At 48.7% G+C, this 23,290-nt stretch overlaps 1 protein-coding gene across 2 annotated transcripts in view; it reads right to left on the bottom strand.

The window, feature by feature from the left end:
• Window positions 1-23,290, bottom strand: part of PDPR (pyruvate dehydrogenase phosphatase regulatory subunit) — an 811,642-nt gene that overhangs the window by 39,011 nt on the left and 749,341 nt on the right. For both annotated transcript variants that reach the window (XM_086945269.1, XM_086945270.1), the window contains exon 16: window positions 8,377-8,466. In XM_086945269.1, the coding sequence (XP_086801395.1) occupies window positions 8,377-8,466 (90 nt within the window). The remainder of the gene's footprint in view (window positions 1-8,376; window positions 8,467-23,290) is intronic.

Genomic DNA, 23,290 nt, shown 5'->3' with positions numbered 1-23,290 from the left:
TTCCTCTTCTGCACCACCAGATAAGGACAGCAAATCACAGGACTCGTGGGGACGCAAAGTGTGCAATTCAGCTGCCTCCACACTGAAAGTCTTGAGTGCGGCCGCGCTGTTGGGCAGATACGACAGAGCCTTATGGGACTCAATGGAGAGGTTTAAGTCAAAGCATCCAAAAGAAGACCAGAAGGACTTCGAAGAAACTATGACAGAAGGATGTCTGGTGGCGAACCAGTTGATAAGCACAGCAGCGGACAGTGCAATTCTTGCGGCACACTCCTACTCACATGGGGTTTGTGCCAGGAGGTCAGCTTGGTTGCGTCTCACAGTCCATTTTCAGGGTCCTCTCTCTTCGGACAACATGCTGACGAGGAGATGACTCGTATGAAGACAGAGCTGGATACAGTAAAGGCGGTGGGTTTAGAAAAGAAAAAAGAGTTCAAACGCCGTTTCAAGACCAGCAAGGGAAGAGGGGCTCAACAGAGGGTTCAAACCCCTCAGTGGTCCCAAAATAAGAACATGGGGAAATCCCAGTTTCGAGGAAAATCCAACAGAGGTAGAGGAGGTCAACAGGAATTCTTTACCACAAGAGGAGGAAAGGCCTGAGCAGTGGCTTCCTCTGGCGCCGTTGCCCACTCCAGTGGGAGGAAGTGCTTCACAACACCTGGCAGAGTGGGTCAGCATCACAAAAGATCGGTGGGTGCTGAATATACTGCGCAATGGATACATGCTACGTTTCCGTGCGCTTCCAAGGAGCATTCCTCCAAAGAGTTCTTGCCCTCACCAACTAAGCTTGCTCAGGAGAGTGGTCGCAATCCTGCTACAAAAAAGAGCTATAGAGGAAGTTCCCCCCCTCTCAAAGGGGAAAGGGGGTTTACTCCAGATACTTTCTTGTCCCCAAAAGTTCAGGCCCATACTCGACCTTCGTCTCCTGAACAAGGTCATTGTCAAAGAAAAGTTCCACATGTTAGCTCTTCACCAAATATGCCCACATCTTCAAACCGGAGATTGGATGTGTTCGGTGGATCTGCAAGATGCATACTTTCATATTCCGATTGCACACCGGCATCGCAAGTACTTGAGGTTTGTTGTAGGAAACAAACACTACCAGTACAGGGTGCTACTCTTCGGTCTCAAGTCCGCACCACGAGTCTTCACCAAATGCATGGCAGTGGTGGCGGCTTTTCTTCACAAAAAGGGGCTCTTCATCTATCTGTACCTGGACGACTGGCTCCTAAAGGGTCCATCTCCGGTACGGGTAGCACACGATCTGCAACTTTGCCTGCACCAGTTGCACAGGCTCGGTCCCCATGTAAACCTGGAGAAGTCAGTCCAGCGGCCGACACAGTCCATCCACTACCTAGGCTCCGTTCTGGACACAAAATTGGGAAAAGCGTTTCCTTCGGAGGAGAGACTTTTTTCCATGAAACAGAAATGTGGGATTCTGCTAGAGTCCCGGTTTCCAACAGCCCGACAAGTAGCATCCCTGCTGGGTTCCATGGCGTCCTGCATTTTTCTCATCCTAAACGCCAGGCTGAGAATGCAGCTTCTGCAACTGGCTCTCAAGGACCAGTGGGACCAAGCGACAGGGCGTTGGGAAGATCGTATCACTCTTTCCCAAGCAACGAAGGATGTCATCAAATGGTGGACTCTGACGAGGAATGTGCTGGTGGGAGTGCTTTTTCACCAACCTCTTCCATCCCAGTCGATAGTGACGGATGCCTCTTTGCAAGGCTGGGGAGCGCACATGGGTCCACTTCAAATTCAAGGCCAGTGGTCTGCGCAGGAGCAGACATATCACATCAACATGCTGGAGCTCAGAGCGGTATTTCTAGCTCTCAAAGCTTTCTTTCCAGCGATAGAGTCCAACTCAGTCCTAGTTCAGAGCGGACAATACGACCACCATGTTCTATCTGAACAAACAAGGAGGCATGCAGTCTCGCCCACTCTCCCGAGAGGCTCAAACCATCTGGCACTGGCTTCTCTCTCCAGGCCTCTCAGTAGTGGCGGTGCACCTTCCAGGCGAATTGAACGTAAAAGCAGACGCACTCAGCAGGCACTTCGAAGATCAGCCAGACTGGGTGCTAAACGATGAAGTGGTAGAAGAGCTTTTTCATTGCTGGGGTCATCCAGCCATAGACTTGTTTGCAGACGACAAAAACGCCAAATGCCACGCCTTCGCGTCCAGGTTCCACCGGACAGGGACGCAGGGGGAATGCTCTCCTGATGGATTGGTCAGGAACATTCGCTTACGCGTTTCCTCCCCTGGCTCTGATTCCGAAGGTAGTCTCCAAGCTCCTCGGGTCGGACATGGAGATGATCTTGATAGCTCCGGATTGGCCACGGCAGTGGTGGTACCCGGACCTTCTACATCTATCTGTGTGTCCACACAAACTACTTCCTTGCAGGCCGGACCTGTTGAGCAAGATGAACAGGAGGATACTGCATCCCAACCTCCCATGACTGAACCCAACAGCATGGCACCTGAGGTCCTGCAATATGGACATCTGAACTTGCCTCCCGAATGCATGAACATTTTAAAGGAGGCTAAAAGGCCTTCCACAAGAGCGTCCTTTGCGTTCAAGTGGAAAAGGTTTTACTTATGGTGTAGGGATCATCACCTGGATCCTACTAAAGGGCAGGAGGAGGTAATTCTGCCATACCTCCTTTCCTTGGCAACTTCTGGATTGAAATATGCTTCCATTAGAGTGCATCTGTCAGCTATAGTAGCGTACAGGAAATCGCCTCATCAGATTTCTTTCTTTCAGGTTCCGGTGGTTAAGGACTTCCTCCAGGGGTTGAAAAAAGTCTATCCCCCTGTGCGAAATCCTTCTCCTCCTTGGGAATTGAACCAGGTTCTATCCAGGTTAATGTCACCTCCTTTTGAACCTATCCACAAGGCTTCTTTGCAACATCTATCTTGGAAAGCAGCCTTTTTAGTGGCAATCACATCAGCGTGCAGAGTAAGCGAGATACAAGCGCTCTGTGCGAAGGAACCATATACTGTTTTCCACCACAATAGGGTAGTCCTGAGGGCTCACCCATCCTTCTTGCCCAAGGTGGTTTCTGATTTTCATATAAATCAGTCCATCTCCCTCCCTTCTTTTTTTCCAAATCATGCGACCCCAGCAGAGCGGTCATTGCACTCCTTGGATTTGAAGAGAGTGCTCAAGTTCTATTTGGAAAAAAACAAGGGAATCAGGAAGTCGGATCAGCTGTTCGTGAACTATGGTTCAATGAGAACAGGTTTTCCAGCGGCCAAGAGGTCCATCTCTAGATGGATTGTCTCCTGCATTAAATTGGCCTACCAGCTTGCAGGCAAGTCTTTATTGGTGTCACCCAGAGCGCATTCTACCAGAGGGAAAGCGGCCACGGTGGCTTTCTTGCACGACATTCCAATGTCAGAAATATGCAAGGCTGCAACCTGGAAATCAGTTCATACTTTACGAAGCATTACTGTCTAGAATCTGATTCCAGGGCCGATACTCAAGTAGGACAAGCCTCTTTGAGGAATCTATTTGGGTAGCCTGCGGCCTGTACGAGCTTAGTTGTTACTAGGCTTAGTATGGTTATTACTGTATTGTTACTCCTTTGCCCGCAGGGAGATGAGGTGAGGCTCGCTATTCTATTCTAATGCTTATGACTATTGATTAGGATCCCCTGGAAGAGAAGGATTAGTTACTTACCTGTAATCCTAGTTCTCTTCCAGGGGTATCCTCATGTTATGTTATGTTATGTTAAAAACACTTTTATAGCGCACAGCTGCCCCAGCCAAGGGGCGTCCCGGCGCTTCATAGAAAGTACCCAAACACAACACAGCAATACAAGGACGAGAACGCACAGAACAGAATACTAAACTGAATGGGGAAACAGAAGCGTTTTGATAGCTCTCTGAAACTTCAGGAGCTCATCCATTTCACGGATATGGAGAGGAAGAGAATTCCACAATTTGGCAGCCAGAACTCGAAAGGACCGGCCTCCAGCTCTGCATAGTCTAAACCGGGGGACAACCACCAGATTTTGCCCCAGAGATCTCAAAGAACGCGAGGGCACGTAAGGCACCAAGAGATGATCAAGAATCTGGGGGGAGGCCAACTTGAGGATCTTGAAAGAGAGGCACAGGGTTTTAAAATGGACCCTCTGTGCCATTGGCAGCCAGTGCAAAGAATGGATGGTACTTTCCACAGAGCAGAACCTCGGTAAACCTACCAGGGCTCTAGCTGCGGCGTTCTGGACACGTTGCATCCAGGCTATTTCGGCCTGGTTGGCTCCCAACAGGAGAGAACTGGCGTAATCGAGCCGAGATAAAATGGATGACTGTATGACCAACTGCTGGGTGGAAGCATCAAAGAACTTCAAGATAGGTCTCAACCCTCGTAAGATGCCAAAACAGGTAGCCGCCACTTTTTTAGTGTGACCACTAAAACTATGGGCAGGATCAAGCCAAACCCCTAAGTTTTTTACCTCTGAGACTGGAATAGGAGTTACACCCAGCTCAGGGGGCCACCAAGTGTCACCCCAAAGGTCCGTCTGCTTGCCCACAATCATGACCTCAGTTTTCTTAGCATTCAGCTGGAGACAGTTAGCATTCATCCAGCTAGCTACCGCCAACAGTCCTTCCCGGAATCTGGGGGCATCAAGGTCGGAGTCACCACTCAAGGTGACCGCCAGCTGTGTGTCGTCAGCATAAGAGACCATAGTCATGCCCCAATGCTTGACGACAGCCGTCAGCGGTCTCACATAAAGATTGAAAAATGTGGGACTCAACGACGAACCCTGAGGCACACCCAGCTCCAGCGGATAGGACTTGGACTCAAAAGGCGGGGTTGCTACTTTAAAGGTCCGATCAGCAAGGAAGGAGCGAAACCAATCGAGTGCAGTGCCCGTGACGCCCGCCTCTCCAAGATGTTGGAGGAGGATCCTGTGCGAAACCGTGTCAAACGCGGCACTAAGGTCCAGTAGGACCAGTGCCGCAGTCTAACCAGAGTCAAGCACAGAACGAAGATGTTCTGTCATTGAGAGCAAAGCTGTTTCAGTGCTGTGGCCAGCACGAAAGCCATTCTGGGAGGGGTCCAGAATGGCTGCTCTCACAAGATGTTCAGACAACACCCCATTCACAAAGGCCTCAGTGATTTTAGTGGCCCTGGGGAGGAGAGAAATCGGGCGATAGCTCTCGGGTTTAAGGGGGTCCATGGTAGCCTTTTTCAGGATAGGTGTCACAACCGCCTGTTTCCATTTAATTGGAACAACACCGGAGGCGAGAGAACGATTTATAAGGTGGCACAATGAAGGAAGACAAATAGCCGCAGAGTCTCTGAACTGGGCTGGTCTCATAGGGTCTGCTGGCGAACCAGATTTTATCTTATAAGCCAGCTTGAGGAATGTCTCCATCGGCAGACTAGGAAATGAGGCTAAGGCCTCACATGTGGTCGATTAAGAGCTAGTAGGCTCAGCAACTGGCCCAGTAATAGAAAAGGCGCGATGAATAGCTAAAACCTTTTCAATAAAGAAAGCAGCCAGATCTTCGCAATGAGCCTCTGAGCAGATTCCAGCCACAGGGGCTCTTTTAGCCATCAAGTCCTTGAGGACCTTAAAAATTAGCTTGGACGGATTGAGACTATTACTAAATTCCTGGGAATAGTATGCTGCACGGGCTTTACACACTGCTCTATGATATATTTTAATTTTAGCAAGATACAGAGTTTTTTCCCAGCCTCACAGGATTTCCGCAATCCCCTTTCTGCCTGTTTACAAGCTTGTTTTAACAGCACCAGGGAACTGTCGTACCATGGGCTGGGTTCTCTAGAACGGCATGTGGTCCATGCAGCGGGGATCAAAGCATCCAAGGCCCTAGAGACCCAATCACAAACAAGTCATACCCCGAATCTATATTCGGGGAAGGGCATAGTGGGTTAACCTCCAGGAGATGATGGAAGTCCTCCAATTTGAGTTTCTTCCAGTGGCGTTTAAACACTACTCTATCCAGGGACTTAAATGGTTGCTCTTTAATCAAAAGAGAAATTTTCACTAAAAAGTGATTGGTCCAAGCGACTGGGCTAGGCCTAGTCACCTTGACTCCACTCAAGTTTGTAAATAATGGATCAAGAATCTGGCCCACCACATGAGTGGGGAAGGTGACCAGCTGATTAAGCTGGAAAGCCTCCAAATCCGCCAAGGTACTACCAATAGCCGAAATATGACCACAATCAGAATGGAGATTAAGGTCTCCTAATATACTAAAATTCGCACAACCCAGTGCCAGAGAGCTGACGCATTCCGGGAGAGCCTTTCTGAACGCAGTGTCACACCCGGGAGGACAAAAGATTAAGAGACCAGAGAGAGTAAAGTGATGGCTGATAGAAATTCTAAAAAACGCACATTCACAACCTGCCAGATCCACTACCCTCCAGTCACAGGGATAACCGAACTTTACGGCCACAGCGATGCCACCTCCCCTAGATGTCCGATTGTGAGTAAAGATGGAATACTCAGGGGGGGGGGGGCAAGATTCACAAGTGCCGTGTCCGCATCAAAGTCATAGGCAACCCTCCCGCCTCCCCGGGCAAAGGACATTCTTTAATAAGGAGATATTGTTAACCTATTTGTTACTGGGTTTTTTCAGTCTCGAAAAGAACAACTGACCTAACTGTCACCCCTGAGGCAGGATGGGATACTGGGGGTCAGGGGTGCCTTAAAGGCACGGTGTCAGTTTATTGCTATGCAGCTACAGGTTAGCTTTTCAGTCTTTTTAGACTGTGTGTTTGCAATGCAGCCTGGGAGCTTTCTATGCTTCCAGTGAGTTATGAGAATTTCTACTGCTTTCTGAGCATTAAAACAGTTTCTAAACAATCTTTGGTGTTGTTTCTCATGCTTATTATTCATGTATGGTGGAAATTCTTCACAGCATATTTTAGCTCTGATGTTATTTGGCTGCTATTGCATGTTTATATATATATATATATATATATATATATATATATATATATATATATATATATATATATATATATATTTATATATATATATGTTTTTTATATATATATATATATATGTATATATATGTGGGGCACACATAATATAGTGTTTCCGGGGTCCCGCGCATGGGCAGGAATATTCTAATGCTTATGACTGATGAAGATACCCCTGGAAGAGAACTAGGATTACAGGTAAATAACTAATCCATATGGAAGAGGGAAGAAAAATGGAGGGGAAATAGACTGGGGTCGTGTTTAACGAATAAACCCCCTTGGTTTAGAAAGATGGGCAGGTATGAAGAGCAACTTATCTAGAGAGAAAACTGTGAAAGGTGGGCAAACTGATAGGGCCTAAAGTCCTCCTAACTTATGGGCTGAAGTTATTAACAGCAACAAAACAGGTTTCAAGGGAAGAAGTTGAGCAGAGCAACAGCATAGGTTTAGATGGGAATATCATCAAGAAAATCAAAATAAGATTCAATTGAAGGTGGAGTAAAGAAGTAAAGCAAACCTTTTAGAAAGCACATCATTAATGGAGATATAAGCCGTTGAATCAGACAGACACATGAAGAACAACCAAGCCGTGAGAAAGCCACTAACTATAGCCATTAAAAAACACCGCAGGTTTTAAGATGTCTGAAAGGGGTGATTTAAAACCATTAAACAAACTTATCCTAGTTACCTGCATACATGTATTTGGCAGCGGACTTCCTGGCAACCAAGATGACATCTCATTAGGAAGGCAAGAAAACTCTGACTGGCACTGCTCAAACGCTGCATGTGCAGCCGCAGCATCTGGGATTAATCAGGAAGACCTTACAATCTTGCATGGAAGCAGAAGGGGAGTCTATGTACTGAGTTCCAGCAGATCAGTGTCCAAGCCCCTCTGTGCCCAGTTAAGGGCATTCAGAAACAACTGTTCTTGAGCCTCCCAGAATTTCCACAGTACTTTTGACAGAATCAGCAGGCCCCAAGACCAGTTGAACTGAAGGATTCCCTAGGGGAATCATTCAAAGAGAAGTGTATAGCACAAATCTGAGGACACTTCCTGTAATCGTTCACGGCGAAGAGATCCATGAATGAAAATCCCAACGTGGAGATCAGCTCTATAATTTTACAGGGCTAAACGCTTCATTCATGGTATTCCAGAGATGGCTGAGATTATCTATCACACTGCCAGTTTTTCTTTAAACTGAGAGTAAAAAATAAAAAAACTTTGAAGAGTTGTAGGTTGTCAGTTGTAGTTCTGATTTGTGGCTGTTACTATAGGAACCTGATGTTTATACAGCTCCATATGCACCACAGTTTCCCAGTTCGATGACCAGGATGATTCAAGCATGTGAATTTATGAAAGATATTATGCGTGAGAATTGAGCTGGTGTTACAAAGATGGAAATTTGGCACCTACCTCAATGGGGATGTACAGCATGAAGCCAGGCTCTCCGGTGTGCGTCATGCTCATCACCCTGATCCCATTGGCATAACCTACACTCATTTCCTGTGGAGAAAAAAGATGCCAGATTATTCGCAGCCAGGTCTGGAGATAATAAGTGAGGATGACAGGAAGTAGAAATTCTGAGATTTAAGTGGGAGTTCAAGCTTGGCGTGTAGGAGGAAAAACATTACTAATTAATACAGGCAGAGGTGGGTGTGTGTGTCGGTGTGTTACCTGTTTGGCAAAATGTATTACCCACAAATCAATAGTTTAAAAAAAACATTTCATAGGCATGATGCCATGCTGCAGAATATTTTCTATGATTTACATAAGTTCCATAATTCCTGCGAAACATGGAGTTCATACAAAGTGAGATATTTTCTCTATTTAAGTAGTGCTCATCAATTATTTAGTGTAGCACCACTACAATTCTCTTAGATCAGCAGTTCTTAACTTTGTCTTCTATGGACCCCTGGTAAATCACTAATGGAAAGCGGGGGCCAAAGTCTCAGCAATTTGTATGATTTGAATGATTTGAACTTCGAAACAATACACAAAAACACAGAAGCAAGCGTAACTCAAACAAATACACAAATATTTTATTTAATTCCTAAACATATGCAAAAATCGAAATTTTAATCAGAAGGTTGAAATACTATAGTTTTATTTCTATAAGATGGAGCGATATGCTGTTTATTAGCATATTATTTGGTCGTTTTTTGCACTAATACAAGCTCTCTTTTTGGGGGCATATAGCAGTGCTTCTTTTGCGGTCAACACTTGCCCATACTTTATTCCTTTTGCTGTACTTTTGCTGGTTCTACAAATCCACATAAGGATATCAACTTAATTTTTAGCATCCAATTACAAATTCCTTCACAATTAAAATTTCTAATTTTGCATTTTATATATGTATACTTTATTCATCTATTATTTCATTTTCTTTACAGCAGTAGAACCCTTGAGTAAGTGTTGTGGACTACCAAGAGTCTGTGGACTACAAGTTAAGAATCACTGTCATAGGTAACGAAGCGATGCCAAAGGGGATGATGGACGGAGCGTTTGAGCAAATCAAACAATCACCCCCAGTCAACTGATCTGGGTTTAATCCATCACCATTCTTTAGCTCACTCCACCACCCCAGTTCAGACCTGGCCATATGCAAATCAGTCTGACCCTGTGCCTCATGGGAACAGTCTAGCCCGAACTGCCAAGCCATGTCTTCCCTGGAGCGGAAACAAGCATCCTGGGACCAGTTTCAGATTCATAATCCTCATCAGCCAGGCTATCTTGAATCCAGTGGTAGAGTGAGCAAGGGGCCCACGTCTGGGCATACCCTGCCAACTTAGGGCAAACAAAGTGATACCAAACTGGATGATGGATGGAGCATTTGAGCAAATCAAACATTCCCCCCCAGTCAACTGAACTGGGTTTAATTCATCACCATTCTTTAGCTCAATCCACCTCCCCAGTTCAGACATGGCTATATGCAAATCAGTCTAACCCTGTGCCTCATGGGAACCGTCCAGCCCGAACTGCCAAGCCAGGACTTCCCTGGACCGGAAACAAGCATCCTGGGACCGGTTTCGGATTCATAATCCTCATCAGCCAGCTAGGTAACGAAAGCAACCACCTAAATGGCTCAAGTTAAGAGCTATATCCCTTAAGAAGTGCTAAATTTACTCGCCAGCATGAAGCCAGCATCTTACATATCGGACCCCCTCCCTGGTGCAATGGTGAAAAATCTCAGGCACATCATCTCACCGATTTGGACCAAAATCATCAACTCCTCTCTGTCAAGCGCCTCTATACTGGCTCCCCTCAAACTCTGCCAAGTTACTCCCTCATCAAGAAACCAGACGCCAACCAGGACCTTAATAACTACAAACCTATATAACCAGCTCCCCCTCCTCCCAAAGCCATTGAAAAATGTGTGCTTGTCCAACAACACCATATCGAAAAATACAACCTGCTTGACACCTTCCAATTCAGTTTCAGGAAAGGCTACAGTACAGAGACTGCTATACTAAACATCATGGATGACCTACACAGATTTTTGGATGATGGCCAGACCTGCATGCTCGACCTCTCAGCCGCCTTTGACACTGTCAACCACAGCATCTTTTTAAACACCCTCTCACAACGTGCAGGCATCAATGGGACTGTCCTTCAGTGGTTCATCTCCTTTCTAAGCCAATGCTCGCAGTTAATCAAGCTCTATAACTTGTCCTCAAAAACAACACCAGTCTCAAAAGGAGTCCCCCAAGGGTCAATCCTGTCTCCTACACTATCCAACCTCTATATGGCACGCCTTGCAATGATGCTGAGGCAAGCTAGAATAGACTACCTTCTATATGCTAATGGTACCCAACTATACATGAAAATCCCATCACTCAAAGACACCCAGCACCTAAATAACACTCTCCTCGAAGTCCAAGCCTGGATGACCAGCAATCACCTCAAACTCAACCCCACCAAAACTAAAATCCTCCTCATTAGTCCCAAAGCAAAATCCTTTCCTATTGACAGCTGGCTTGACAACCTCGCAGCTTTAAACTGCAAACTGTCCATCTCTACCCCTGTTAAATCCCTGGGGATTACACTTGACTCCCACCTAATCGTGAAAGACCATATCAATGCCTCTGCAAAAAGAGCATTCTACACACTGAAAACCTCAAGACTCAAAGCCATCATCCCCATTGAAGACCTACAGATGGTGGTGCTATCCTTCGTCCTACCCAAGTTGGACAATGGCAACGCAATGGTCACGGGTACCCACAGTCTTACCTTGCCCCATTGTACCCACGCTCCACACTGCGGCTAGACTTATATCTGGGGAAAAGCTCTTCGACCACATAACTTACACCCTCCCTCAAACAACTCAATTGGCTGCCAACCGAGGCAAGAGCCATACTAAAACCTGCATGCATAACACACAAAGTGCTCTACAATGAAAAACCAATCTACCTCACAAATAAACTATCAAAAGCCAGCCAAAAGAGACCTCTATGAAGGTCAAACAGTCTACTCTTAATTCCTCCAAAATGTATGGGAGAGAAATCACACACCTGCTACTTCTCTGGAAATGCTCCTAAAATCTGGAACTTCCTGCCTCGGATCCTTTGGGAACATCAATTATTCCCTCTCTTCAATAAGATACTGAAGCTTCTCCTCTTCAACAAATACCTAAACCCATCTCCCTAAAGCTCATGACCAGCCTGCGGGCACCCTCCCGGCACCCTCTAAATAAATCTGTGCACCACTACCCCAGGGAAAACTGTGCCTCTATTTCTCCAATCCACAAAAGGCCTTACCCCAACAACCTTAGAAATACAATGCCTGTTGTTACTCTTGCTCATCCAGTTTTATTTTTTCAGCGTACGTATTGCTACTATGTGCTTTTCTGCTTTTATTTTACTCTTCCAGTCATTTTGTACAATTGCTGCTGTGCTCTGAAAAGCGATATGTATTTTATGTACCGTAACTACCTCAAAGTTATATCAATCACTTTCCCCAATATCCTAGTACACCACGTCCTATAAAATCACCATGTATCTATATGTACTCCAAATGTATCGCATGTAGTTCGGTTTATACAATTCCTCATATACCTCGTCACTTTGCCACTATGTATTTGTATTTATTCCAAATGAATCTCAAGTATATGCTGCTATTTCTGTGAAGCGCTCTGATGCCCTCAGGCCAAGTTCACGCTATATACAACTCAGTGAATAAAAATCAAATAAAACTTCAGAATTACTCTGTCGAAACATTCTCCAAGTGAAAGGCAATCAAAATCTGGAACTTTAATTGCAATCAGGATTACTGCTAGCAGTACAGATGGTCTGGCTGAAACCATAATGCAGGGAAAGAATCCATGTTGCCAGGATTCAAGTCGAACCATTTCTTCACACTGTTCAATATTCTGTATGCACCACAGTAAAAACAGAAATATTTCAAAACAATTTCTCATTGCCCTGTACAAAGCACAGTAAATTATTATTCCTTCTTGACTGTACAAAACATCACTGAAAATATAAATTCAGGTGTAGTCTTCTACAATGAAGTCGGTCTCACTACTTTGAGTTCCTTCTCAATCAATCAATATTTATTCGGTTTTGCTAGAAAACTATAAAGGAACACACATAAAAAAAAACTGTTAAAATCAGCCAAAGATAAAAAATACAGAATAAAAACATGGCAGAGACTGCCCAAGAGAATTCAAACATAGCATTGTATAGTAAATAAAGTCTTCCTCAAACGGACAGCACCAGATAAAAAATTAGGCAAGTTAAAACAGGTCAGCACATCCGGTAATAACATTAGATAAAGCAGTGCAGGTCGAACTTGTGCAACATGTTAGTTCACAAGCAGTGGAACAATAACAAGGTTTTTTAATTTGTTTATAAAAAGTGCAAATAAAAAATTATGTATACATTCAGTCTAAATCGAGTTAAAAGGAATCAATGATAATCAGACATGTTGTAAACCACATATAGCTTAATTAACATTGTTGTCTGGATTAATAAACGGGCTTTAACAGATCTTTTATCCTTAACCGAAAATATTCCTTCTCAATCCCAGCTGAGAGAACTCCAGTGGTGCTTGCTCTAATATTGCCCATATTCTATTTTCGTCTCAATTGATTAACCGGTAAGAATCAGTAGAAGCCATCATTATATTTAAATGAACTAGCATTTCATACTTCAGATCTCATTTTGCCTACACCTTATCTGTAGAATAGTATTTTAGATAGATCAAACACTAATCCTTGGAACAATACGGACTAACAATACTCTGGAATATGTCCCAATTGCCCAGTGGCATCAAATACAAAAGAAAGAAGGGAAAGTTCTTCGTCAATTGGCTATGGCCAACAAGCTGTTCCTGCACATGCTCGGCGTTTAGAATTCTCCTAAGTCAGTTCATTTGCTAGAGCGGTCACTAATGTTCTAAGATGGGCGATCTCTGCAATGGTGGAGTGCAAGATCTGAAACACGTATTGTCGGCATGCCCAAACCAGTTATTGGTTGAGGCTAGAAAATTTTATTTAAAACCATTACAATTAAGGTATAACAGCTCGTCCGTGCAGAATTTGATCAAGCTTTTTAACTCTCCCCCTGATGAATTTGTGTGTCATAACTTGTTAACAATTTTTAAATCCTTTTTAAATTTGTATTGATTGTTTTATATGTGCAGCAAAAGCATTTGCTTTGTAGAAAATATGTTGTTCTCAGTAGAGAAGTAAATCAAATAAATAATACTAACACTAATGACTAACAATACTGGCTAAATCATTTACAAGGGGTGCAGAGAATGCATAAATCAGTACACCCTAATAACGGGGGCGTGGCTAGGCACGCAATGTCGGCAGACGTGCCCGGGTAGAGCTCTGTGCTGAGCTCCTCTTCCACAGGCAAATTCCCCGCAATATTTATCTGCACACGGCCCCTGTCAACAGCGCAGCTGTGTGAAGCTGATCCCCATGCTCCTACCAAGTCTGGGACAGAGTGTTGGCCCCTGACTGCACCCACGGGGGTGGAAAGCGTGTGGCCCTGCTGCGGGCTCCCCAGATCGGCGTGACAGCAAAAGCGAGACCGGGGTTGAGCCCCGAGCGAGAGGCCTGACTGCTGACTGACTCGGAGCGGGCGGGGAAGACCGCAACAGGAGTTCTGCCCTCCCCCCGGTATTAGTGGAGCCAAACTGGGACACAATCTGGATCCCCTGGGGAGATTTTGAGTCGGAGGAACGCGGCTGATCGCACCGGAGGAGACGGACTGGGGCGGCCATCTTAGTGCGTCTTCCTGCCCGACACGGCACCAAACGCAGTGCCGCCATTTGGTGCCTGACTGTCCGGAGCTTGTGAGCGGACCCCAGCGATCATACCGCGACATCGCGTAAGTTGCCCCATATGCAGCCGATGCCCAGCGCAGCGACCCGGCGTGGCCCGCTGTCCCTGGTAGAGGTCGCAATGGTAGCTGCTTGGCGGTCCTGTGACGAGGGTGGCCACCCACAGCACTAACTCACCTGGGAGCAGTGGGAACCTGCACGGGCCCAGACCCGGGCGCCTCGCAGAGGGCCTCTCCTACTGTGCTGAAGCGTCCTCAAGAAGTGAGCCTGTCATTAGACGACACGGCGGGCCCCGGAGACACGCACACGTGGAGACTGTGAACGCTGCTACTTGTGAATCTGAGCCCCCCCCCCGCACGAACAAGTGGTCAGCGCACTACACGATGCTGGCCCTCCTGCTAACCCGGTGTCGATCCACTTGATTGTGCCCAAGACGAGCGGTGAGTGACGCTGCCTGCATTGCTATGTCCCTGCGCTTGTCTGCCCTGCTGCTGAAGCCGTAGTTCACCTGGAGAACCCTGAAAATACCACTGGAGGTGCCGAGAGAATGCCCAACTGACCCACTCCGGCCCATGGTGAGTGCTGAGATGGTCGGGACTGCCTGAACAACTGGGGAAACGGGAGGACTTAACCGACAGGGGCCTGGAGACTATCACACCCCCTGCATCGCCCTGCACACCCTGTGCCTGCTCCTGTGCCTCCCAGGCGGCGGACGGCCCCGCTGGCGTGTGCCAGATCTGCCTGAATATCTAGAAGACACCACCACCGGCAACTCCCCCGAGCTGGTCTCCTCTGCCTTCACAGAAACCGAACCCCTCTCTCTGGAGCCCTAGAAAACGCCCATGCACTGAACCACAGCACGCTTCCCATGTCTGGGGGACCAAAAACAAGAGCTGGTGCTAGCGGCACACAGGTGAAGGGGAGAATGGCGAAAGCGGCGGACCAAGATCAGACGGCCTCCAAACTAGACACTATGCTGGCGGCTATGGAGCGACTGGAGGAGTCCCTGCAGCTCACTCGCACGTCCCTGGAAACGAAAATCGATAGCGTGGCCATCGACCTCACGCACCTGCGGGCGGACCACAAGAAACTGTCGGAGCGCATGACCGCCCTTGAGGCCACCATTGCGGACGTCACGCCTAAGGTAACACAGACAGAAAAGCATGTCCAAGACTTCTAAATCGGGTTGAATTCCTGGAGGACCGCGCAGAGGATGCGGAAGGGAGGGCAAGAAGAAACAACGTCCGCATTGTTGGACTGCCGGAAAGATGGGAAGGTAGAGAACCGGAGTTACACATGGAGAGATGGCTTACTGACCTACATCCTGAGGGCTCCCTTTCTCAACACTTCGTGGTGAAGCGGGCCCACAGAGTACCGGCAAGGCCCCCTCCTGCAGGCATCAACCCAAGACCCATGCTCATCCGCGTCCTGAACTATCGAGATCGTGATGTCATACTGCGAGAGACTAGGAAACTGTCAGACGTCAGAGTTGAGAACGCTAAGGTTATGTTGTTCCCTGATTACACCATTCAGGTACAGCGCCAGAGACACTCCTTTTTGGCAGTAAAACAGCGTCTCCGAGGCCTGGAATTGAAACATTCTTTGCTCTTTCCGGCCCGGCTCCGAGTGGTGGCCTGGGACAAGACCCACTTTTTCGACACCCCGGAGGCAGTTGAGGCCTGGTTGGACTCGGGAATCGACACGGAACCCCGCACAATGCCATCGACATCGAATACACGACGCGCCCTGGGACCCCGACGCCGTCACAGGCGACGGCCCTCACCGTCGGGGCGGGCAGGGACGGAAGCGGACATCTGCCCTCCGGCCGAGCTTATTCATAGCGAGCAATAGGAGGCCCTACGGATGGTAGCAGCGATCAGTGGCTCACTGGAAGCGGACTCAAATTTAGAGACTAGCCCACGTGATATCCCAAGCGATGAAGAACGTATATATGGACTGCCGGACTCGCAGGTGTCGGCAATCAATCAATCAATCAAAGCATTTATATAGCTCGCTACTCACCTCAGGTCTCAAGGCGCTTGGAGAGGGGGGTCCGCTACTGCTCGAAAAGCCAGGTCTTGAGCTGTCTCCTGAAGGCGAGGTGGTCTTGGGTCAGGCGGAGGTGGGTCGGGAGGGAGTTTCAAGTCTTGGCAGCCAGGTAGGAGAAGGACCTTCCTCCCATGGTGGCTCTTCGGATGCGGGGTACGGCAGCGAGGGCGTGGCTGGTTGATCGAAGCCGGCGTGTGGGCGTGTAGAAGTTGATGCGGGTGTTGAGGTATCTTGGGCCTTGGTTGTGTAGGGCTTTGTGTGCGTGGGTGAGGAGACGGAAGGTGATTCTCTTGTGGACCGGGAGCCAGTGTAGGTCTCTCAGGTGTCCGGAGATGTGGCTGTGTCGGGGGATGTCGAGGATGAGTCTCGCTGAGGCGTTCTGGATCCGCTGGAGTCTCTTCTGGAGTTTGGCGGTGATTCCGGAGTAGAGGGCGTTGCCATAGTCCAGTCGGCTGGTGACGAGAGCCTGGGTGACCGTCTTCCTGGTCTCGGTGGGGATCCACCGGAAGATCTTACGTAGCATGCGTAGGGTGTTGAAGCATGCCGAGGAGACGTCGTTGACTTGTCTGGCCATGGAGAGGGAGGAGTCCAGGATGAAACCCAGGTTGCGTGCGTGGTCTGTTGATTTGGGTGCGGTGCCCAGGGCGGGGGGCCACCAGGAGTCGTCCCAGGCGGAGGGCGAGGAACCCAGGATGAGAACTTCCGTCTTGTCTGAGTTCAGCTTCAGTCGGCTGTTCATCATCCACTCGGCTACGTCCGTCATCCCTTCGTGAAGGTTGGCTCTGGCGGTGGCTGGGTCGTTGGTGAGGGAGAGGATCAGTTGGGTGTCGTCGGCGTAGGAGATGATGTTGAGGTTGTGTTGGTGTGCGATGGTCGCGAGGGGGCTCATGTAGACATTGAAGAGGGTGGGGCTGAGCGAGGAGACCTGAGGGACGCCGCAGATGACTTCGGTGGCTTCTGATCTGAACGGGGGTAGGCGGACTCTGTGTCCTTCCGGCGAGGAAGGAGATGATCCATTCCAGTGCCTTCTCCTGGATTCCCACGTTGCTGAGGCGCTGCACTAGGGTGCGGTGGCAGACCGTGTCGAATGCTGCAGAGAAGTCTAGGAGGATGAGGGCCGCTGTTTCTCCGTTGTGGAGCAGGGTTCGGATGTCATCGGTGGCTGCGATGAGGGCGGTCTCGGTGCTGTGGTTGGCCCAGAAGCCAGACTGAGAGGTCGAGGGATCCATTCGTCTCGAGGAAGGCGGCCAGCTGCTTGTTGACGGTCTTCTCGATGACTTTGGCTGGAAACGGGAGGAGTGAGATCGGGCGGTAGTTTTTGAGTTCGGTGGGGTCCGCTGTTGGTTTCTTCAGTAGAGCGGCGAGTTCGGCGTGCTTCCAGCTCTCTGGAAAGGTAGCGGTGATGAAGGAGGTGTTGATGATGTCCCGCAGTTGGGGTGCTTTGACGGCGTCGGCCTTGTTGAAGACGTGGTGAGGACAGGGGTCGGTGGGAGAGCCGGAGTGGATGGAGTTCATCGTGCGGATGGTGTCTTCGGTGCTGATCGGGGTCCAGGCGTGGAGGATGGTGGTGGGGGGAGTTGGTGCGGTAGTGGGGAGCTTTGGATGTGTGCTGACGCTGTTGTGTATGTCAGCGATCTTGTTGTGAAAGTAGGAGGCGAGGGAGTTGCAGAGGTCTTGAGACGGGGTGACGTCGTTGTTTCCGGCCTTGGGGATTGGAGAGCTCTTTCACGATGTTGAAGAGTTCCTTGCTGTTGTGTGCGTAGTTGTCCTTGAATGCTGTTTTCTTGGTGGTGTGGATCAGTTGGTGGTGTTTTCGGGTGGCGAGCTTGAGGGTGGTCATGTTGTCTGGTGTGGGGTCTCTGCGCCAGGCTCTCTCTCGAGGGCTCTAAACGTGTGCATAAATTAAAACGGGCAACAGGAGGGTAGTTGCAAGGAGGAAGAAATTCTAACAAATATATTAAAAAATTGTATATCACTTTTAATTGGTATTACAATTTAAAATCGACAAGATTACACAGAAAATTAAATCCATATGACACTTAAACACATTTCTATTTCATACTAAAATCATCACATAAAAAAGAAAATGTCTTAAACAACAACAAAGTATATAATCATTAAAAAAAATTTTTTTTGAAAGAAAAGGTGGCAATTAGTATTCGACGCGCGTTTCGGCGTTCAAAGAAACGCCTTCTTCAGGAGCCACAAAGTATACCTCGTATACCTCTACGTAATTAAAAGTTAAGGCCGAATGCAGATTACTCTGGATTGTCTGTTGCAACGGCTTTTCAGTGAGTACAGTTACTGGGTATAGTTTTCTCAAGGCTTCTCATTTTCCCTTGAAGTTCGTAGTTAAGTATAGATATTACTCCTTTCCTGAATACCGTATGTATTAAAATATCATTGTACGATCACACTTTATATTTCCAGGTTCTTTATAACACGTTACTTGATCGGATCGCTGCGTTAAAAAACTGCTGGCGTCTCGGAGCCGTTTGACAAAAGTTCTGAGCTAACCGTCTCTTCTTGGAGATTTATTGCTCATCGGTATATCTTTCTGGGCTCTCCTCTAAATGAAACGTGTGAACACGAACGCTGTGTGCGATAGCCGCTGGCGTCACTGTGGGAACGTTGTAAAGGTATATGTATATACCGAGACGCCAGCAGTTTTTTAACGCAGCGATCCGATCAAGTAACGTGTTATAAAGAACCTGGAAATATAAAGTGTGATCGTACAATGATATTTTAATACATACGGTATTCAGGAAAGGAGTAATATCTATACTTAACTACGAACTTCAAGGGAAAATGAGAAGCCTTGAGAAAACTATACCCAGTAACTGTATTCACTGAAAAGCCGTTGCAACAGACAATCCAGAGTAATCTGCATTCGGCCTTAACTTTTAATTACGTAGAGGTATACGAGGTATACTTTGTGGCTCCTGAAGAAGGCGTTTCTTTGAACGCCGAAACGCGCGTCGAATACTAATTGCCACCTTTTCTTTAAAAAAAAAAAAAAAAATTAAATGATTATATACTTTGTTGTTGTTTAAGACATTTTCTTTTTTATGTGATGATTTTAGTATGAAATAGAAATGTGTTTAAGTGTCATATGGATTTAATTTTCTGTGTAATCTTGTCGATTTTAACTTGTAATACCAATTAAAAGTGATATACAATTTTTTAATATATTTGTTAGAATTTCTTCCTCCTTGCAACTACCCTCCTGTTGCCCGTTTTAATTTATGCACACGTTTGGTTTTTCCCTGAAGTACGAATTATCATTTCTAATCAGGGGGTCCTTGTTACTTACATTATATCTCTCGAGGGCTCTGCAATTCTTCTTGGAGCTCTTGAGTTAGTCGGTGAACCAGGGTGCTTTCTTGCTGCCGGGTCTGCTAGGCGGGGTCCTCAGTGGGGCGAGGTCATCTGCGCAGTTGCTGATCCACTTCGTGAGGTTGCAGGCGGCCTGGCTGGGGTTCGCTGAGCTGATGGGAGGGTGCTGGCTCAGGGATGCGGCGAGCTGGTCGGCTGTGATCTTGGTCCAGCTTCTGCGTGCGGCCTGTCGCTGGTGGTGGTGGATCGTGGTTCTCCTGAAGCTGAAGTGGATGCAGCTGTGGTCCGTCCAGTGGAGTCCGGTGGCGTGGTTGAAGACTATGTCCTTGCTGGATGAGAAGACGGGGTCGAGTGTGTGTCCGGCGTAGTGGGTGGGTGTGGTCACCAGCTGCTTGAGACCGAGGTTGGCGAGGTTGTCCAGCAGGGTGGTTGTGTTGCGGTCGTTGTTGTTCTCCAGGTGGAAGTTGAGGTCCCCGAGGAGGATGTAGTCAGCGGAGGGGAGGGCGTGCGGGCTGATGAAGTCGGCGATGTCTTCGCTGAATTGTGTGCGTGGTCCTGGGGGTCTTTAGATGAGGGTGCCTCTGAGGGTGGTCTTGGGGTCGGTGTGGATCTGGAAGTGCAGGTGTTCGGCAGCTTTGAGGGTATCGTCGGAGTTGGTCGTGATGCGGATGGTGTTCTTGTGGACGATGGCGATGCCTCCTCCCGTCTGGTTGACGCGGTCCCTCCGGGTGATCTTGTATCCGGCCGGGATGGCGATGTCGGGCGCTGAGGAGTCGTTCATCCAAGTTTCGGTGAGGAAGGCGACGTCTGGGGATGTCGAGTCGAGGAGGTTCCAGAGTTGGACGGCGTGTCTGTGGACGGAGCGGGTGTTGAGAAGGATGCACTTGAGGTGGGTCCTGCTGGTGTTCGGAATGGTGGGTGCTGGTGCGGCGCAGGTCCGGATGCAGGTGTACTTGCAGGAGTGGCAGCTGAAGGGTCCGTGGGTGCGCCTCGGGGTGGCTTGGTAGCATCCAGGGATTCGGCCGGCGTTGAGTGCGTTGAGTTCGGAGGAGTTGTAGGTTCGGCGGGTGGGCTGGTGTGTGCAGGAGCCAGGGGGTCTGGCGCTGGGCGCGGTCCAGGCGCGGACGGGCGCAGACGGGCTTACCTTTGGCGCGCCTTCGGCGCACAATCTGAGCGCCCGCTACGCGTGCACGCTGCGCGTACGCCCGGTCGCCATTTATGGCGAAGTGGGAGGGAGGGTGGAGCTGGGAGGCGGGAGCGGGGAGGGTACAGAAAGAAAAGGGGGCGTGGCCGCGAGCACGGTGGCGGGAAGCGGGGCGGGGGGCACAGGGGCGCAGGGAGAACAACAACAAGGGGGAAAAGTACAAATCACAAGCACAGGGGGCGAGAAGTAACAGAGAACACTGGAGCAAAAATACAATGAGCACGAAAAATCACAGAGAATACTGGAGAGAAAAACAGATTAACACGACAACAGTCAGGCAGAGGATGCGATCCCGCTAGGGCAGCGGGGGGTGGGGTCGTGGCGGCAGGCTCAGTGAGGCTGAGTGCAGCAGCGGGAGGAGGGCACACGCTGCAGCTGGTGGCCGTGCGGTGCGGTGGTGTCCTGGGATGATTTCAGGATGTCTGGTTAAGATTTCGGTGCGACACCGGCGGGTGGGTATCTCCGTTTCAGACCTTCCAGATGTCACCCCACAAACTGACGACTTCATTTACTGAAGACCCATCCAGACAATCTGCCCCCCCCTTATTTGATTGGCTCCGATACTCTTTCTGCCCTGTGGATTATTCCTCTCTGCTTGCGCCTCACATTGCTAAGGACCTGTTGTACTTACCATACCCCCGTGGGGGCACCGGGACCCACCTGATCTGTGATCCAGTGATATAATGAAGCTTGCTGGGGCCTAGCTAAGAATCATGCGAACTCTGTTTGGGGAGGCACTTTCCACCTGAGCACATGATATACTAAAAGTAACAGAACTAAGTGCTCAACGACCTTCCCCCGAACTCACAGTTTCTTAAGCTCCCTAGAGCGTTTGGACGATAACATGTTCTGCTGTCGACCTTTTGGTATTGTATTACTGTTCCTTTTGTTGTCAGAATTGATTGCCCCTTTGTTCTTCCCCCACATTCTCCTCATGAGTCACGGGTGTGTATTGCGATATGCTAGCATTGCAGGTTACGGTCTAGGTGGTCAAACGGTGGGGTGGGGTTGTTGTTGGGGGACACACTGAAATTACGTAAATATCATGGCTGCGATCAAATTCTGCACATGGAATGTGCGGGGAATGCACACACCATCCCGCCGCTACCAGATTTTTTCTTACCTCAAGAGACACCACATCCAAATAGCACTCTTACAGGAGACCCATCTGACAGGCCCAGAGACACCAATACTCCGACGTAGATGGAGAGGACAACTGTACGCCACCGGATATTCAGCTTACGCACGGGGGGGTACTGATCTGGGTACGCCCTGGGGTTCCCTTTGCACTTTCCCACTGCACAGTAGACACAGAGGGCATATATGTAGTCCTACAGGGTACCCTGGACGGGCAGCCCATTGTTCTGGCATCCCTCTACGCCCCTAACACTGACCAAGCTCACTTCGTCACACGACTGTCAACAGTACTTGCGCCATGGCATGGTATACCTTTCTTGCTGGGGGGCGACTACAACTGTGTTCTGGATACAGCCCTAGACCGTTCTTTTCATTCCTTGGCTAGCGCTCCGGTGAATGGTGCCATGAGGGCGCAAACAGACTGGGCAGGGTAGTGGGACCTCCATGATGCTTGGAGAGAGCGCAACCCTCACACAAAGATGTATTCATATTATTCTGGGGCCCACACGCTACATGTCAGATTGGACAGATACATGTTGTTGAGTGACCTGCTCCCCCTGGTCACGGACTCCTGCTATTTGAGCCGCACACACTCGGATCATAACCCCCACACATTAGAATTTGCCTGAGAGCGCTCACACCACCGGTGCCCACTTGGCGGCTCCAGCCAGAATTGCTATTAGACGCCCAGTTTATGGGAGCACTTGAGACCCGCCTTCTGCAATACTTTGAGGAAAATAATAACACTGCCTCCTCCCCCAATTAGAATGGGACGCGCTCAAAGTAGTCCTCAGAGGTCACTGTCTGGGCACACAAGGGGGACTGCGGAAACAGATTGAAAGAGAACTTGTACGAATTGAATCGGAACTATTGGAAGGGGAGCGGGAGGCAATTGAGGGTGATAATGGGTCCTTACTGGCGACTAGGGAGCGGCACGCATTAGCACTGGATAGATTGAAGCACTTAAATTACGCTGCACACTCAGCGCGCACACATAGTTTTGGGGATAAACCCGGCAAGTTACTATCGTGGCTCATTAGGCGAGACACCCAGAGCACCCTGGTGATGTCCCTACGGGCATCCCCGGACACCATCGTATACACACAGAGGGCTATCCATGATGCCTTCGTGACTCACTACGAGGCCCTCTACCGCTCTCGCATACAGGCTACCGCTGATCAGATCTCAGCTTATCTATCTGCCTTGCCCCTGCCGGTTGTCACTGAAGCGCAGCGCGAAGATCTAGGCGCGCCACTCACGTCGGAGGAGCTTTGAACAGCTATATTTTCCCTTTCCAACGGGAAGACGCCG

The sequence above is a fragment of the Lissotriton vulgaris genome, chromosome 12 (genome assembly GCF_964263255.1).
Source record: "Lissotriton vulgaris chromosome 12, aLisVul1.2, whole genome shotgun sequence".
Lineage (NCBI taxonomy): Eukaryota > Metazoa > Chordata > Amphibia > Caudata > Salamandridae > Lissotriton > Lissotriton vulgaris.
The sequence above is the reverse complement of the archived record's forward strand: the minus strand, read 5'-3'. Positions and strand labels throughout refer to the sequence as shown.